At 38.9% G+C, this 17820-nt stretch overlaps 1 protein-coding gene across 6 annotated transcripts in view; it reads right to left on the bottom strand.

Moving 5' to 3' along the window:
• The window catches only part of SETX (senataxin), an 84861-nt gene that overhangs the window by 43658 nt on the left and 23383 nt on the right, over positions 1–17820 (bottom strand). For all 6 annotated transcript variants that reach the window (XM_081279654.1, XM_081279649.1, XM_081279650.1 and 3 more), the window contains 6 exons: positions 17029–17248; positions 15947–16066; positions 13195–13366; positions 12994–13081; positions 8339–12532; positions 1673–1772 (listed from right to left, as the gene is read on the bottom strand). In XM_081279654.1, coding sequence (XP_081135780.1) covers positions 1673–1772; positions 8339–12532; positions 12994–13081; positions 13195–13366; positions 15947–16066; positions 17029–17248 — 4894 coding nt within the window. The remainder of the gene's footprint in view (positions 1–1672; positions 1773–8338; positions 12533–12993; positions 13082–13194; positions 13367–15946; positions 16067–17028; positions 17249–17820) is intronic.

The raw sequence follows: 17820 nt of genomic DNA, 5'->3' as shown, positions 1-17820 counted from the left end.
TAGATAAGTCTAAGTAGGAATGACTGGTTGATGAATATGCTCACAATGGAATAACTATGACTATTAAATATACTATTGCTATTATTTTATAACACTGAAGATACTTACAATATGTTAAATGAAAATATGTCAAATATGAGCTTCCTTGGGCACAGTGGCACATGTCCATAATCCCAGGCACTTGGGAGCCTGAGGCAAAAAGATGGCAAGCTCGAGACCAGCCTCAGCAACTTAATGAAACCCTGTCTCAAAAAATAAAAAAAAGGGGACTGGGGTAGAGCTCAGTAGTAGAGTGTTTGCCTAGATGTGCAGGCCCTGGGTTCAATTCCCACTAATGTAAAAACAACCTAAATAAATAAATAAAACATTTAAAAACTAAAAATAAAAAAAGGGGTTGGGTTGTAGTTCAGTGGCAGAGTGCTTGCCTAGTATGTGTGAGGTTTGATCCTCAGCACCACATAAACAAATAAATAAATTTAAAAAATATTTAAAGAAAGAAAGAAAGAAAGGGCTGGGGATGTAGCTCAGTGGAAAAGCACCATTGGGTTAAATCCCCAGTACACACCGCCCCTCCAGAAAAAAAAAAAGGTGTGTGTGTGTGTGTGTGTGTGTGTGTAACCTTCCTGAAGGCAGGAATTTTATGTTTTCTTCATAGCTAAGCATCCTGTACTAGATTCGTCTTCTATCAGGTCAATAAGTCTGTATTTGCTGAATAATGAATGAAAACTGCTGTGAAGTAAGTACAATGATTTAATGTGCATACTCTTAATCAGGAAAATGATAAAGTTTGCAATAAGATAAGTACCAAAATGTTAATAGAGCCAGGTTTGGTGGCACACAACTGTAATACCAGTGGCTCAGAAGGCTGAGGCAGGAGGATTGTGAGTTCAAAACCAGCCTCGGCAACTCAGTGAGACACTGTCTCTAAATAAAATATTTTAAAAGGCTGAGTATGTGTTCAGTGGTTAAGTACCTCTGAGTTCAATTCTCAGTACCTGCCCCCCCCAAAAAAGTTAATGGAAATATCTCTCAATGATGGGAACTATATGGGGGTGATGTTACTGCTTGCTGATATTTCTTAAATGGCCTACAAGGAATGTATATTACCACTGACCCAAACAGTCACATGTGCTCATTTTTCCTAAGTGGACCTATGGAGTAGGATGGGATTTGCATGGCGGGGAAGATAAAGAGGACTGATGCAATTTATTTATTTATTCAGGTGTTAGGGATCAAACCCAGAGTCTTGTGCATACTAATGCAATTTATTTTAAGGAGTTCTGATGTTTGGTTCGTTTTTGTAACTAAGCATCAAGCCAGATGGGGTCAAACCAAGTATGAACCAAGACTACAGACACCAGGAACACTTACCTAGAATGTATAGGCAGCTAGTGTCACACACTCACTTAAGCCTTTTCTCACACTCTCCCTCCCATCCACAGCTTCCACTGATAGTTTAGCCTGCAGTATTCTAATTACACAGTGGGAAAGAGAAACCCATGAATTTTATACTCATAACTGTCCTATTACTCATTAACTAAAACTTCACATATTGTCATAAGAGGTTGCAAAGCTATGTCCCAGAAAACTCAAACAACATATAATGTCTTCTCTTATATGGAAATCTCTAATTACTATATCATATACTCAAGTTACATAAGAAGAAACTTACCCACAAATTCCCAGTTTTTCTTATAATCAGCTGGAAATTTTCGTAAATGTAACTGATAGAAATTTTCTTTATTTGGAGAGCTGATCCATTCCTGTGCCACCTATATATAGCAATAAAAGAAAAAAGAAAATTAACAATGCAAAAATATTGTGGAAAATCACGCCAAAACAGCACAATTTCCCAAAGTTAGCAAAAATAAACTTAGAACTAAGAATCCTAAGGGACAACCTAAAAAGTAAACTTTGGCAGCTTAATGAAATTGTCTAACACTCCCCTGCCCAATTCAGCAGCTGTTAGCCGAATGTGTCTATTTACACTTATGTTAGTGAAAATTCTAAAATTAAAAATTCCTCTTCTCAGGAACTAGCCACATTTAGAGTGCTTGACAGCCACCTGTGGTCACTGCACTGTATACTGCAGAAACAATAAAGCTCTGCTAGACAGCACTGGTAGCGTGTTCAAGGCCAAAGGACCTAGATTTATGGCATCTTTGGGATTTCTCACCACTATATCATCTCACCAGTTTCTAAATCGGTCTGTATCCCTCTCCCAATTTGCTGAAGCCCCAAACTCAGAAGTGCTCTTGAGAAAGAAGACTCCTCCCAAACCTCAATTTATAAGACTACAAGTACAAATAAGTCATTCTATATTTCAACTGTTTGAAAACAAATTGTTTAGGCTGAAAGAAAAATTTTATCTAAATATAACATTATAGTTCTGAGTATTTAAATCTATAACTGGTCACAGTTCCTCTGATAAAATTCAACATAAAAAACTATTGATGGTTGGGCTACGGATATAGCTCAGTTGATACAATGATTGCCTCGTATGCACAAATTGTTGGGTTCATTCCCCAGAACCACACAAACAAACAAACAAACAACAAAACTATTGATGGTCAGCCGCTTCTGCACCCAAGTTAGTAAACTCAAACCCACAATGACAATAGGGACAGGGTATGGGAAAGGAACTGAATGTGCATCATCTTCTAATAAGGTAGAACTGTGGGCCACAGTCAGTCTGTACCACCCAATTCACAGCTAGAACACCCCATGGTACTACATGTACTGGAATCATCTTCAAAAATGCATCACTCGCTCCCAGCACTATTCACAATCACCAAAACCTGGAAACAACCCAAATGTCACCAACTGGTGAATGGATAAACGAGTGAAGTATGTCCATACAATGACAACAGAATCTCATTTGGCAATAAGACCATGAAACACTATATAACAGACACTTCAACATGGGTAAGTGAGAGGAGCCAGACGCAAGAGACTAATGTACTGCCTAGTCCTGTGAGGTGACATGTCCAGAAAAGGCAAATCTACAGAAGAAGATGATCAGTGTCTGCCTGGGGCTAGTCCTAGGAATGGGAAGTGACTGCAAAAGACATAAGGGATTGTCACAGGGCTACAGAAATATTCTAAAACTGGATTGTGGGGATGGTTGACTGACTGCAGATTTACTAAAATCACTCAACTGAACACTCTAAAAAGGTAAATTTATACATTACACCTCAATAGCATCCAAGTGTGTACAACAAAGAAAAAAAAAAACTTCATCACTGCTTACCCTAGAGAACATGAGATGTGCCTAAGAATGACCAGAAGATCCTAGCTAGTTCCCACCCTGGAGGAAAGAGGGCAGACAGTTTTATTTTGAAATTATTTGGGCCTAATATGAACTTCTACATGAACTCCACAAGTTATGATAGCCCACCAATGATTACTGAACTTCTGCAGACATCAGAGAAACTCAGCTAGGTAAGAAATCCTAATTAATATACTCAACATAATATATAAGTCACTGGCTTGTGTATTTGATGCAGTTAGTTTTATGACCCATTTGGTTCTTTTTCTTTTTCATAACCTATTTGAATCTAGGAAATTTAAAAATCGTAAAAGGCAAGAGCTAATTTTTTTAAGCCAAGTAACAGCTGAAAGTCAAACAAGTGGATGCCGTGGTCCACCAGAGTGTTACCAAGGTGGATGTAATCCCAATTCCACAATTCTCCAAGTTCAGAGGATGAAAAGAATCACACACAAAAATCAAGCTCCCTGAATATAAGAACATTTAGAATACACTGAACAGAAACTGACATTCAGTGGCTTTACAAATATGAAAGGAGTGGTAATGATGTAACAATCTTACAAAGCACTGTAAATGAACAAAGAACACCCTGCTCCTTCCTTCCTCAGTGTGGGAAGATGGAGACCTAGGTAGGCTTTTTTCTCAAAGAAGGTCTGAGTCCCCCCTGTCTAATAACTACACAGAAAGGATCATTCTAGCTAGCAATTAGAGAAATGCAAATCAAAACTACTCTTAAGGTTTCATCTCCCTCCAGTCAGAATGGAAGCTATTATGAAGACAATAAGAAGTGTTGGTGAGCCTGTAGCTTTGGAAAAAGGTACACTCATACACTGCTGGTGGGACTGCAAATTGGTACAGCCAATATGGAGAGCAGTATGGAGATTTCTTGGAAAATTCGGAATGGAACCACCATTTGACCCAGCTATCCCTTTCCTCAGTCTATACCCAAAGGACTTAAAAACGGCACACTACAGGAACACAGCCACTCAATGTTTATAGCAGCATGATTCACAATAGCTAAACTGTGGAACCAAACTAGATGCCCTTCAGTGGATGAATGGATAAAAAAAAGTGACATATACACAATGGAATATTACTCAGCAATAGAAGAGAATAAAATCATGGTATTTGCAGGTAAATGGATGGAGTTAGAGAAGATAATGCTGAGTGAAGTTAGCCAGTCCCCAAAACCCAAATGTCGAATGTTTTCTGTGATATGAAGAGGCTGATTCATAATGGGGTAAGCAGGGGGAGCATGGGAGGAATAGACAAACTCTAGATAGGGCAGAGGGGTGGGAAGGGAAGGGAGGGGGCATGGAGTTAGAAATGATGGTGGAATATGATGGATATTATTATCCAAAGTACAGGTATGAAGACACGAATTGGTGTGAATATACTTTGTATACAACCAGAGGTATGAAAAATTGTGCTCTATATGTGTGATAAGAATTATAATGCATTCTGCTGTCATGTATAATTTTTAAAAAATCAATTTAAAAAAAAGAAAGGATCATTCTAGCAAACAGTGTTCCTAATAATTTAACTTTTCACAGAGGAAACTATTGTAATAATATGATGTGATGAAAGTATTTCCACACACACTAAGTATTTTGGTTATAATGAGATGTTTGTGTTTCTAAGGAAGTTTTCTTGAGGGAAAAAAAATTACATGAAAATAGCTGTCTCACTGGGGAAAAGGAGTTCCTGCAGCACTGGCCTGGCTCACAGTACCCAAGGTCACCCTTGCCTTTCAGGAGACAGAAGACAACAAGACCCAAAACAGACAAAGCAACTGGCATTCAAACCCATGCCGTCATCACAAATCTGCAAACTCATTAACTCGCCTTCTCGATCTCTCTCCTCCTCTTCAGAACTCAAACTCTATTATGGAGTCATCCATTTCTCATATCGATTTCTACCTACTGCTCACTCCCATTAATAATGAAGCTTTAGCTCACACACACACAAGAAAAACTTCCTTATCTTCTAATCACCACGTAGCATGACTTTTTTTGTCGTCCTTGCATAGGTTAGCAAAACATCTTTCTGTTCACTACTTTTATACCAACTTCTTTCCATGGCTTTTGTAAAAAAAGAAAGTAGATACCAAATTTACCACCAAATTTTCCATTCACCAAATTCAATGCTTACTCTCTTGCTGTTATTTTTCCTCCCCCTTGATCTCACGTGGAGTTAATCCTAATCTTCAGTTCATGATGCACTTCCATTAGTATATAAGGCTCTTTTGACTTTTCCTGTATTCCAATTCCATCACATCTTGTACCTTAGGCACCCACAATCCTGTATTTGGTATAGTATCACTGAAAAATCCAGTGTGTGTGTGTGTGTGTGTGTGTGTGTGTGTAGAGAGTGGGTGTGGTTTACCTAAAATAGTATTGTATTACAAATCAGCTTTCTTTTTCAATCAATATTTCAAAGTCTCTCTTGGTATCAACAATTACATAATATTCCCTAGTATGAAACTACATTTTATTCATCCATTCTCTTAACTGGGTCTGACAGCATAAACAATCTCATGAGAGAAAATCCCAAGACCAACAAATTCTTATGGATGGATGGATGTGTGCACATGATCCTCTGATGGGTAAACCTAGGAGTAAAGACTGCTAGACAAAAAAAGATCACAAACTGCCGCTCACCACTGTGTCTTCAATTTCCTTCTTAGTGTGAGCTAATATGTCATAACACCTATCATCACTTGCACTTCCCTTCTGAAAACTGGCTTTCTGTTATACATCTTCTACTGACTTCTATTTTTCTGCTAACCGGTTAAGTCCTATTAAAATTTCCAGCTCTTAGGGACCTTGTGAATTTTGTAATGTTTTAACTCTCTTCATCAGTCAACTTTGAATATGAGGTCCTTCACTGAAAACATAAGTCTTTGACAGAGTTAAATCCTTCATCATCTCATTTTGTGGTTTAATGCTTTTTTTTTTTTTTTTTTGTATCTGGAATTGAACCCAGGGTTGCTTAACCACTGAGGCACATCCCCAGCCCTTTTTATGTTTTATTTTGAGACAGGGTCTCACTCAGTTGCTTAGGATCTTGCTAAGTTGCTGAGGTTGGCTTTGAACTTGTGATCTTTGTGACTCAGCCTCCCGTGCCACAGGGATTACAGGCGTGAGCCATCATGCCTGGTTTTGGATTTTATCTTGAACAAATTTTCTTATTTTAGTTTTGATCAAAGTCTTGATCAAAACTTGACCAAACTTTTTATTAATTCAGAAAGAATCATCTCTCTATAATGGGAAAACATCTCATTCATGAATACAGCTAAATAAAGGATGAACTATCTTCCATTATGATTTTCAAAATCAGAGACTTAAAGTGTTCTCCATAAATGGCTTGTGTATTTACTATTAGGATAATTCCTAACAGGTCTGCAGCTTCGGTTACTATTGTGTATGATGTTTTCTTCCATATTTTCTAACTGCTTACTGGAGCCATAAAGGGGCACTAATCTTTTTACACATCAATCTTGTGCTCAACTATTGATTTTATTGGGATTTCTATGTAGACCATCTAGAAATGGTCAGAAGTGTGTCTTCCAATTATTCACTGCTGTTTTTCTTCATCTCAGTGAACTGTATTATTGAACACCAGGTGGAGCGCTGTTCACACCTGCAACTATCCTGTCAAATGCTGCCTGTACACCTTGAGACACACTTGTTTACCACTGAGGTGAGCTCCTGGGTTTCTGATCCCTCCTTGGTATCTACTTTCTTTTTTTACAAAAGCCATTTATCTTGCCAAGTATTAACAATGCCCTGAACACCCTCTTCCAGCACCGGCCCTTGTTCAACACAGGTCCTTTCCTCCAACACACCAACCCGCTTGCTACCAGCACCTGCACTCCTACAACTTGCTACAACTCCTGCAGCTGGCTCCTTCTGATCCTTTGGTCTCTGTGTAAACACCATCTGCTCACAGAGGCTTTCTAACCTGCTATCTTAAAGCACACTGCTTTCTTTGTTCTAGGTCACACTGGAACGCTTATCCCAACATGAAATAGTATCTTATAGAGGGCAGAGACCACTTTCCCTCCCAGGCCTATAAATGTGTGTGGCACATAATGGGCATCTAAATATCAAGTAAGTGAATAAATTCATGAACATTACCTCAAAATTCTTGTATGTACTTTTAAGAAACTTAATGAACACCCAGGTCTTGTTTTTTCCAAAGAAACATGAAAAATAAAAAAATTTACTCCCAACTCCTTTTTTGCCTTGAAAATCACACACACACACACACACACACACACACACACACACAGAGAGAGAGACATAAGTCCCTCAAAATGTAGTTCTGAGGTTCAGTTTTTTTTTTTTCTTTCTTAAGACAGGATCTAACTATTTTGGCCAGGCTGGCCTCCAACTCTAGGTCTGTACCACCCATACCTAGCTCTGAGGTTCAAATTTAACCGGGAACATTGTATTTTACTTGGCAACCCTAGTCAAGAAGCTGAGGAAGAAAAGAACCACAACAGGATGCTGGGGCTGAGGAGGCGTAAGAAAGACTGCCATAGCTAGGTGCGGTGGCGCATGCCTGTGATCCCAGACAGTTAGGAGGCTGAGACAGGAGCAAATTCAAAGCCAGCCTCAGCAATGGCAAGGCGCTAAGCAACTCAGTGAGACCCTGTCTCTAGATAAAATACAAAACAGGTCTGGGGATGTGGCTCATGGGTGAGTGCCCTGGTTCCTACCCACCTCCCCCCAAAAAACAAAGCCAAAAATAAAAACAAATGCAGCCGGAAGACTCTCTCCTTGTGCATCGGCACTTCCCCTTATGTCCTGCATAAACTCTGCATGGGTCAGCTCTCCCCTAGGCTACCTCCAGACTCGCCCATCAGTGCAAGAACTGGGTCTGTAACTGCAGGGGTCAAAGGTTAACAGTACCATCAGCATCTGGAACTGTGGCTGGTACAAACATCTGTTCAACATGAAATCTAACAGCAACACGGAATCAAACAGGTCCCTAGATTGTCCTCTAATTATGACTCAGCAGGAAAGCAACTTGAAAAGGAGAGGCAAATGACAAAAGCATACTTACTGTTTCAAAAGTATTCAATATCATCAAAGGTAAAAAAACATTAAAATACTCTCCACAATCTTGAAATCGGACAGGCACAGATCTTGAGATGGACTGACAAAGACTTGCTGGGGGCCCACACTGATCAAAGTTCAAAAACATTTCATATTTCCATTTTAAGACCTCTTTAACAAAGGTGTCGGAGATAGACTGTGATGACAAGAGAATATTTACTGGAGAAGAAACTGAAAAAGATTTGCTTTCACCAAATGGAAGCTTGTAGCCTTGCTTGCTGGAATTATTTGGAGCCTGAGAATGAAGCACATTGCACAAACTATTCCCATCACCTGCTGGCTTCTGAGGTACCAGGGAAGCAGGCTGTGGTACTTTCAGAATAGACTGTACCCCATTTGATTTATTTTTTAGAGCTGATGGAAGTGAAGTATTTTCCAAAGACTTGGAAAGATTGGCAATGCGTGAAGTACTCTTTGAACTAAAAACCTTGGTGGTAGAAGGTCTTAAAGGTTTGGCTGCAGAAAGAGGCAAGCCAGGCTTCCGAAACACATCTTCATCTGCTTTGATTTCAGAGGGTCCTGAGCAGCATTCACCCTGGCTTTTCGTGGTTTCGATACCATCTTTGAACTTACACTTTGTGACACTCAAAGATTCCAACTGAGGCCGACTCACAGAATTTTCTTCTACCTGAACTGTATCTTTTCCATGAACCAATTCAATGAGCTTATCATTACCATACTCCATTTGTGAACATAAATCCATATCTTCGGGATCATGCTGTGTTAAAAATAAGTTGTCATCCTCTGCATCGCTGTTGTACTCAGGATCCACTTCTTTCAGAGCTGCCATCTCTGTGTGTGCTGCAACACGGTGTGCTGCAAAATCACCTCCAGCTAAAGGGGTTTCTAAAGTAGAGACCACTCCTTCGTTGGCTGGCAGTCTTCCATTCAACCCTCCAGAATCACACTGGTTCAAAACACAAGCACCCTCAGTTACCTGAGATGTGTACTTTGCTGTTTTGGTCTCTGGTTCTGAAGGAAAGTCTTTTATTAACTGCTTTTCATCACCACTGGCAAGTGCATCACTGCTTTTATAATCTGACCTCTCAGACTCAGGTGCAAGTATGTCAGAATTATGTGTTCTACGTGTCCCTGCCCTTGGAGCATCTGCACTTCCGTAACCAAAAAGTTCTTGTCTATTTTGTTGTGACTTAGGTCGTGCCTGCCTTGGTGAATGAAGATCCTGACTTGTCAGCAGTTTCTTATTATTTTTAACAGAAAGAGTCTGAGGAGAAATTAACTTGGTCTTTTTTTGGGTGTCTACTACTCCGACAGTTTTGCCATGATCGCGTAACTGAACTAAATATTCTAAAGATCGCTGGGACAACTCAAAGGCCTTCCGAGGAGCTTTCTTCAAACCAAGCTTCTCAACTGTGGAAGTTGGTTCAGGACACTGGCGAAATTTCTTTGGTGGAACTACAGCAGGAGTCGTCCTACAACTTAGGTAATGTGAACTCTTATTCTGCCCTTTTTTGGGATCTGAATGTGTTTTCTTAGTTTTAGAAACTGGGACTCTCCTAATGGGTTTTGAGTAAGTCCGAAGCTTTGGAGACTTTTTTACTGAAACCGCCGTGGCCCTCTGAACACTTGAACTGGGAGTTACAGTCCTCACGTCTGTACTCTGTAAGTCATTTTCAGTAAGCTCTCTCTTATTAAGAACATCAGAATGGTCCTCATTTTGGACAGAAGATGAAGGCCTGAGTGGATCTTCAAACACAGGTTTTTCAAATCGTTTCCTCTTAGGCTTTTTAACTTGGATTTCACGAAGATCCTCCATGGAAGCACTGCTGCTGTGAGGCTCTGGGTGCTCCTCGACACTCTCCACGACCCTGCACACCGCCTCTTCAGATGCATACTCTGTACCATAGCCCCAATTATTGGTGCTGTCGGCTACATGAGTCACACAGGAACTTTTTTCAGTCTCTTGAACTGAATTCTTGTCCACTTTATGATCTTCCCAAACTGAAAACACTTCAGATGGACTTTCAAACTCAAAAAACTGAGAATCAGATTCCTCAAAGTGCAAAAGGGAGTTTGTCTTTTCTTCCTTTATAAGTTTCTTTTCCACAGTAGTAGTAACTATTGAATCATGCTGTGCCAGAGATTCTTTCTCAATAGATACTTTGCCCTGTTCAATGTGTTTTTCAAACCCAAGAATTGTCTCATCATCATCATCATCAGAATCTGAAATAACAATAATTTGTCCATGGCAGGTATCCACAACATTATTTTGGTTAGCTGTGAAACACCTTTTATCATCCTTTACTCTTCTCTGCAGCTGGGATGTACTTTTTAGAGTTGAATCTGATGGAAACTTAATAACACTGGCTTGAGCTATTAAAGACAATTTGTGGAGGTCTCTATCCACTTGAGAATCTGTTAAGGTATCAGACTTAGGACTGATGCCAGGGGCCTGCTCTCTTACCAAGTTAGAGGAAATCAGACCCACACTCTTATTCACATCCTTATTTCTTGATTTCAGTATAGTCACAGGATCTTTAAAGGGAGATGTTTTCTTCACCAAAGTATTGGTAATTTCTGTAAATGAAACCAAATCTTTATCATCAGCATAACAATCCTGTACTTTGCAATTATTTTTGTAAGAGAACATATCCAACTCTTCACTCTTTAAGTGTTTCTTTTTCAGTGATAAACTGTTTTGAGATTTTTGTTCTCCATTTTCACCATCTGGAATACCATTAGGGTTTAAAGATGGGTCATGTGTGAAGCCATCCCCTTTCTGAACTCCTGCATCTTTTCTTACATAGAAAGTCTCCATATTAGATGCAGTCAGATTTTCCCCTAAACTGATAGCATCACTGATCGAAGTACTTTTCCTGTGTTGCTTCTTTATAACATGTGATAACTTTGCACAGATTTCATCTTTCTGTGCCTTAGATTTTGGTTTTGAGGTTTTACCAAGAGCATCATCCTTTAAAGAGAAATCCTCACTTGATGTGGTTACTTTTGCCAGACAATCAGTGCAGGAATCAGTCAGTGAACGTGTTGATTTGATGATTCCCCGGCCACAGCCCTTGTCTGGACCACTTCTTGAAGGACAGCTCTGGGGCGTATGAGAGCTTTCCTTCACAGACTTCTGTACCCCTCTGCTCGCTTTACCTTGGTTTGGAGCTCTTTCAGCAAACAGGCTTTTACTACACTGCTGTAAGCGTGACTCAGCTGAGGGATGGTCTTCCACATTCAAGTCCTTCATGTAATTCTGCTCGTTACCATCTTCTTCCACAGTACTACTTGCTTTAATCATTATGCTCTCTTGCACTTGATGTGCGTCAATTTTCATTGGTTCTTTAGAAAATGTTGGGCTGGAATTTTCAAGACAAAGCATGTCTTTCTTAGACTTCTCTATCTGTTCACTTTCTTCTTTAAAAGATGTAGGTGGAGTCTTACATGGAGTCAGATCCACAAAAGTGCTACACTGAGGTACTTTGACTTTTATGTTTCTAATAATTTGTTTTAAACACGTTTGTAACTCATGGGTCTCCTGACTAGTCAACTGCCAACCTAGAGACACATTTCCTCGAAGGAATAAGTTAAGCTTATCCCAGAACCGCTTACAAAGAGTCTGTTGCCCAAGCTGGTACCCTTCTTTCAGGAGACTCCTGATCAGCTGCACACAAGCAAGCTGTACAGAGTTAGATGGCATTGAATGCAATGACAGTGATGATATTATTGCTGTTCCTTTGGAGCAATTTCCAGATGATTTCTCTGTACTCCGTGCAAATGCAGTGGTAGGGAGCTTGGCACATTTTACAACAGCTTCCACCCACTGCTGGGAGCTAACCCACAGCAAATGCAAACACTTTTTATTTCTGTGCAGTTCAATTACTGACACCAAAATTAGAAGAAAAAATTCAGTGACTTTGTCACATACAGCATCTGTTTGGTTGAGGACATCTTTAACTTCAGAGTACAGATGATGAATAACCTCTACTATGTACGCCACACCCAAGTCCTTAAGATCCATGAGGGACTGAACAAAAGGTATGAACCACAGAAATGTGCTGTTATGGACACGCATGTCTTGACCAATGTCTGACTGAAGTACATTGGCTAATGTTTCCATTTCTTCATACATATTAGGACAATAATCTGGACAAATGGCTGATCTCCACCCTGAATCCTAAAACAAGAAAAATACATTCAGGTAAATAAGTACAGTAATAGGTTTAACCCCAAATTGTTTAAAAAAAAAAATGTGTGTGTGTGTGCATCCCTAAACTTTCCTATTTTTGTTTACTATATATCAACATATACATCCCCACAAAAATTGAAAATATAAGTTGAACACTGACACTAAAGCTTCATTAGTGCAAGTCTACCCCCTTCCATGCTGTGCCCTTTTCATTAGCTGGCTCTGATTATTAGTCATGCCCCTTTCCCCCAGCCCAAAAAACTTCTGTCTAATTCCAAAGTATGCACACTAATGTAACAAGTTCATCTTCCCAAGCACAATTCACCTGGCTCCATTACCAGGCCTTTGGTAGCACCTAATGCAGAACAGGTATTTATCATAAAACCATCATGCAACTAATTATGTAAATCACTATATAATAGAATCTGAATTTTCAAATCGTTTTATACCTTTTTGGCCTTTTCGGGATTATAATTGTATACAATCTGGCTGCAAGTCACCATATCATCCAAATATGACTCCGGTTCTAACTTGGTCCTTAAATATGAACAAATAAAAAATTACTGAAATGAAGCAGGGGAACAAAAACAAACAAACAAAAAAAAACCCTTGTTGAGTCAACTGCAACAGAATTCCTGACATTAACTAACCTTATAGAGCTGTTCCGTATATTTTTGATCTCCCTATTATAGCTCACGTTGTTGATAATGGTTTGAAATGCCTCAATAGGATCAATAAGTTGACCCCAAACCTTAGAACCAAGGCGATCCAGGATCACCATGAAACAGTGTAAGGCTGGCCAGAAAGGATCCACACTATCATCTGAAATACAATGTAGCAATTTCAAAATTACAAAACAATTAGAAAAATAGACTAAAATGTATTGAGAATTAAGCATTCTTTACCCAGCTAGTAACAAAACTAAAAGCAAAGTAGCAAATAATTTAAGGTCATACCAACTCTTAAGAGACAGATTTTTACAAAGTTAGCAAATTTTCAAAATTTTATCAAATAACTACTATAACCTCTAAAAAAAATTTTTTTTAGGGGAACAATTGCTTAATAGGCAATAAAACAGTCTAGATAAACAAAACCTTTTTACCTTGTTTGCTACACCTGACAATACTTCCTAATCAACTTCTCACCCCATTCCTGGAACTTTATACTCCCACTCTCTACTAAATAACAGAAACAAAGAACGGGTAAAAAGGGGAAGGAGAAACTTGTTATTTACAGATCAAAATGAGGCCCATAATACAAGAAATTCTGCTTCAATATAGTTCTGAATTTTTATATGGCACAGCTGGTAGGAAGGACTGAATCCTTTCACCGATGAGGTAGAGCAAAGATATATACCCCTCCGTTCATCCGTATTTCAACATAGCCCTGTAACTCATGGGTCCCCTGACTAGTCAACTGCCAACCTAGAGACAAATTTCTTCTTTCCTTTCATTTTGTAGAAACCCCTGTTGCTCCTCAATTCTTACTTCCAGTACTTTCCCTCCTCTATTAGAAGTACAGTGGGCAAGATACTGCCCTACTTAAAGACCTTCAATGGCTCCTTATGTCTTCAAAGAAAATTCTAAGTCAAGAACTTGTAAGATATTGCTCTATTGTTTTCATATTCCCACAATCTCACACTAAAAAAAAATCACTAGCTTTTTCCCAAATAAGCACCATCTATCAAAATTCTATCCAACTGTCCAGCTTAAATGCCTCTTTCTTTATTAAATATTGCTCAGCCATTTCATTTCCTACAGAAAGAACTCTTCTGGGCCAAAGACCCTGTTATTGACAATATTTAGTCACCCTTGAATGTATAGCTGTATTTCCCTTAGACTTCCTAAAACTCTGCTTTTTATTTATTTATTTATTTTTGCTGGACATGGAGGTGAACACCTGTAATCCCAGGTGCTTGGGAGGCTGAAGCAGGAAGACTGCCAAGTTCAAGGCCAGCTTGGGCTGCTCAGCAACATCCTGTCTCAAAATATAAAAAGGGCCAGGATGTAGTTCAGTGACAGAACACTTGCCCAAAATTCACAACTCCCTGGGTTTATTCCCTGTTTGTCTCTCTCTCTCTCTCACTGACACATACCCCCTCTGCTTTTTTATCAGTTATTTGTGCAGCTCTTCTTAGGCATTTTGTATCCCTCACAATAACTGATGCTGCCTCGTTTAATAAGCTCTCATATAAGAAAAAAAAGTAGTTAGGTGAAGACAGTTATAAAAGATTTCTTAAGAAAGGTGACTCACATTTTGAAGAAGGTAGATGAGCTGGATTAACAGAAAGGACAAAATTATATGTGCAGATATGCACAGGAAAAGTGAACAATTTATGAAGCAACTGCTGGCAAATGAATCAGTAATCACCCTAATCAGGAATAATATATCAGGAAAAGACATGCTATGAATAAAATAAAACATATTTCTTTTAAAATCTCCAACCAGTGAGCTCATATCCAGTCAAGCTGTTTGCAGAAAAGTGAAAGGTGGGAAAATATGTTCATTATGCTGGCATAGAATCTGGTATGTTTTGTTGATTCATTCCTTCATAAATAGTAGAAGCACTCTGTTATCAGCTTAATTCAAGCAACAGCAAGAGTGTGGTCTAATAAATACCATGACAAATTTTAGGATCTTTTTTTAAAAACCATCTAAGATCAACACTGTCCAAGAACATCTTCTGATGATGGGAAATGCTTCATATCTACACTTACACTGAATCCCCACACATTGGTGGTGACTGAGTATTGGAATATGGCTAGTGGGACTAAAAAGGTGGATTTTTAATTTTAATTAATTTAAATTTCACTAAGCACATGTGAGCCAGGTGTGGTGGTACACGCCTGTAATCCCAGTGGCTCAGGAGGCTGAAGCAGGAAGATCATGAGTTCAAAGCCAGCCTCAGCAAAAGCCAGGCACTAAATAACTCAGTGAGACCCTGTGTCAGATAAAAAGCAAAATAGGGCTGGGATGTGTCTCAGGTTGAGTGCTGAGTTCAATCCCCAGTACCAAACAAACAAACAAAAAACAACACATGTGACTGGTAAAATGAACAAGCAGGTAAAGACTGTGGGCAAAGTGAGGCTCTGCCCAGTGTTAGTTACCACACCTGTGTAAGGCCCAGGGATTCCAGGGCTCATTCCAGCACTAACTGCTTCAATGTGGAAGTTAAACCACTTTGAGTTTCAGTCACTTCTTCCATAGTAAAAGGAAGGTACTTAAATTTTACTCTAAAGGTCCTTTCCGGTTCAAAAATCTGTCTCTGTGATGTAAACCATAAACAATAAATTAGTTTCTTTTCTCCCCACAATATCACACCCCACTCCTTCTATTGACACTAGCATTTTAGAAGTGCATCATCACAAGACTCAAAAGCAGTTAGCAAGGGAAATGTGTTACCATCTGATTGCCTCTCCATGGTGTGAAGGATTGACTGCATAAAGTCATTTTGCTTGTCTGAGCCCAATAACAGTGAGTCCATGGCTTGCTCTTCAAGAATGGTCAGCAACATGCAAATACCTGTAAGATCATTCACAGTGTTCTTGAAGTGATGAAATAACACTATTCTAATGCCTTTTCTGGTTTTGCTGGCAAAAGGGGGAGAAAGATGAACCAAAAAGAACCCCATTCCCCAAATATATATAAGTCTAAGATATTTGAGTACAGCGGTTCCCAAGTAATAGAACCTAAACTGTTTCAAGGGTAAAAGGGCAGAATGAGACAGGCTTGGTTAAAGAACAGTCTAAGATGACTACCATGTAACCTGTATTTCATCAAGTCTAAGATGCCTTCGATTTTTAAATGTACCAACTTCATAAATCACTAAGGAAGAAAAATTAATGCCATTTATAGTACATGACCTTAGGACCTGGAATTGATGAAATGGGGAAGAACCACTTTGACTCAGTACCAAACTTGTAAATAATATTCATGTTTCTTTAAACTAGCAAATATTTTACACATTGCAAAAGAGTTGTTAATGATCAAACCCTATTTAAAGTCAACCACTATCAGGTGCAGTGACACACCTGTAACCCCAGTGGCTCAGGAGGCTGAGGCAGGAAGATCCTGAATTCAAAGCCAGCCTCAGCAAAAGGGAGGCACTAAGCAACTCAGTAAGACACTGTCTCTAAATAAAATACTAAATAAGGCTGGGATGAGGCTCAGGGGTCAAGTGTCCTCGAGTTCAATCGCTGGCACCCCCCACCAAAAAAATTAACTATTTAACTTATACTTTGTTGTTCTAATATTGCTTTAAACAAGAGATTCATTTGCCAGTGCTTGAAAATATACCTCTTCCACAGGTATCTAGGATAAGTAATGTTTAATAATACACATAATGTTTAAGTCAATTAAATAACAGAACAGGAACTAGGAACAATGAAATCCTGAATTTTGAAATTTGGACCAGATAACCAAGAGATTACTTCCTGTTCAGGACACTCAGGAAGAATAATTATTGGTGTAGAAACAATACTCACCTAACCAATAGTTTTTGTAGTTGGTTGTATCATACATGTGTGAAGGCAGAAGAATCAGTTTACCCTTTTCGAGAACAGAAGAAGTATAGATGTCTGGATTTTCTAAAAGCCCCAACTCTATGACTTTGAAGAGGCAAGTTAAAACCTCCTGTAAGTCATAATAATCATCTCTGTCCACTTTTCCTAAGTTTCTTGCAGTCAGGATAGCCCAACGCCGAACCTAAATGCAGAAACAAGAGTATGTTTATGACTTCATTCAACAAAGGTCTACCTATGTACAGCAACAGCTTAGATAAGAAAATTGGACTTTCTCTACATTTTAAGATACTAATTAAGACAAAATATAGATCTTGTCTGATCCCGAACAAACTAAACTTAACAGACTTAACAAGCCACTTATGAGACAATCATTTCCAATCATTTAAACACCGACAGGAAATACAGTATTAAAAAAACAGTATATGTGAAAATGGCATTTTTTTTACAAAGTTCTTAATTTTTAGAAACATATACTGAACTATCTTGTGGATAAATTGCTTTGATGTCCAAGATCTGTTTTAAACTGATCCAAAGCAGAGTAAAATGTTGAGTACATATTGGTAATTGATAAAGCTTACTGACTGATAAATGGGAGATTTCACTGTGCCATTCCCTTTTTGTATGTTTGAACTTCTCCATAATAGAAAGTTTAAAAAGGCGAAGAGCCAGGCAAGTGGCACATGTCTATAATCCCAGTGGCTTGGGAGACTGAAGCAGGAGGATCCTGAGTTCAAAGCCAACCTCAGCAATTTA

The sequence above is a fragment of the Spermophilus citellus genome (genome assembly GCF_964194105.1).
Source record: "Spermophilus citellus genome assembly, chromosome: 2".
NCBI lineage: Eukaryota > Metazoa > Chordata > Mammalia > Rodentia > Sciuridae > Spermophilus > Spermophilus citellus.
The sequence above is the reverse complement of the archived record's forward strand: the minus strand, read 5'-3'. Positions and strand labels throughout refer to the sequence as shown.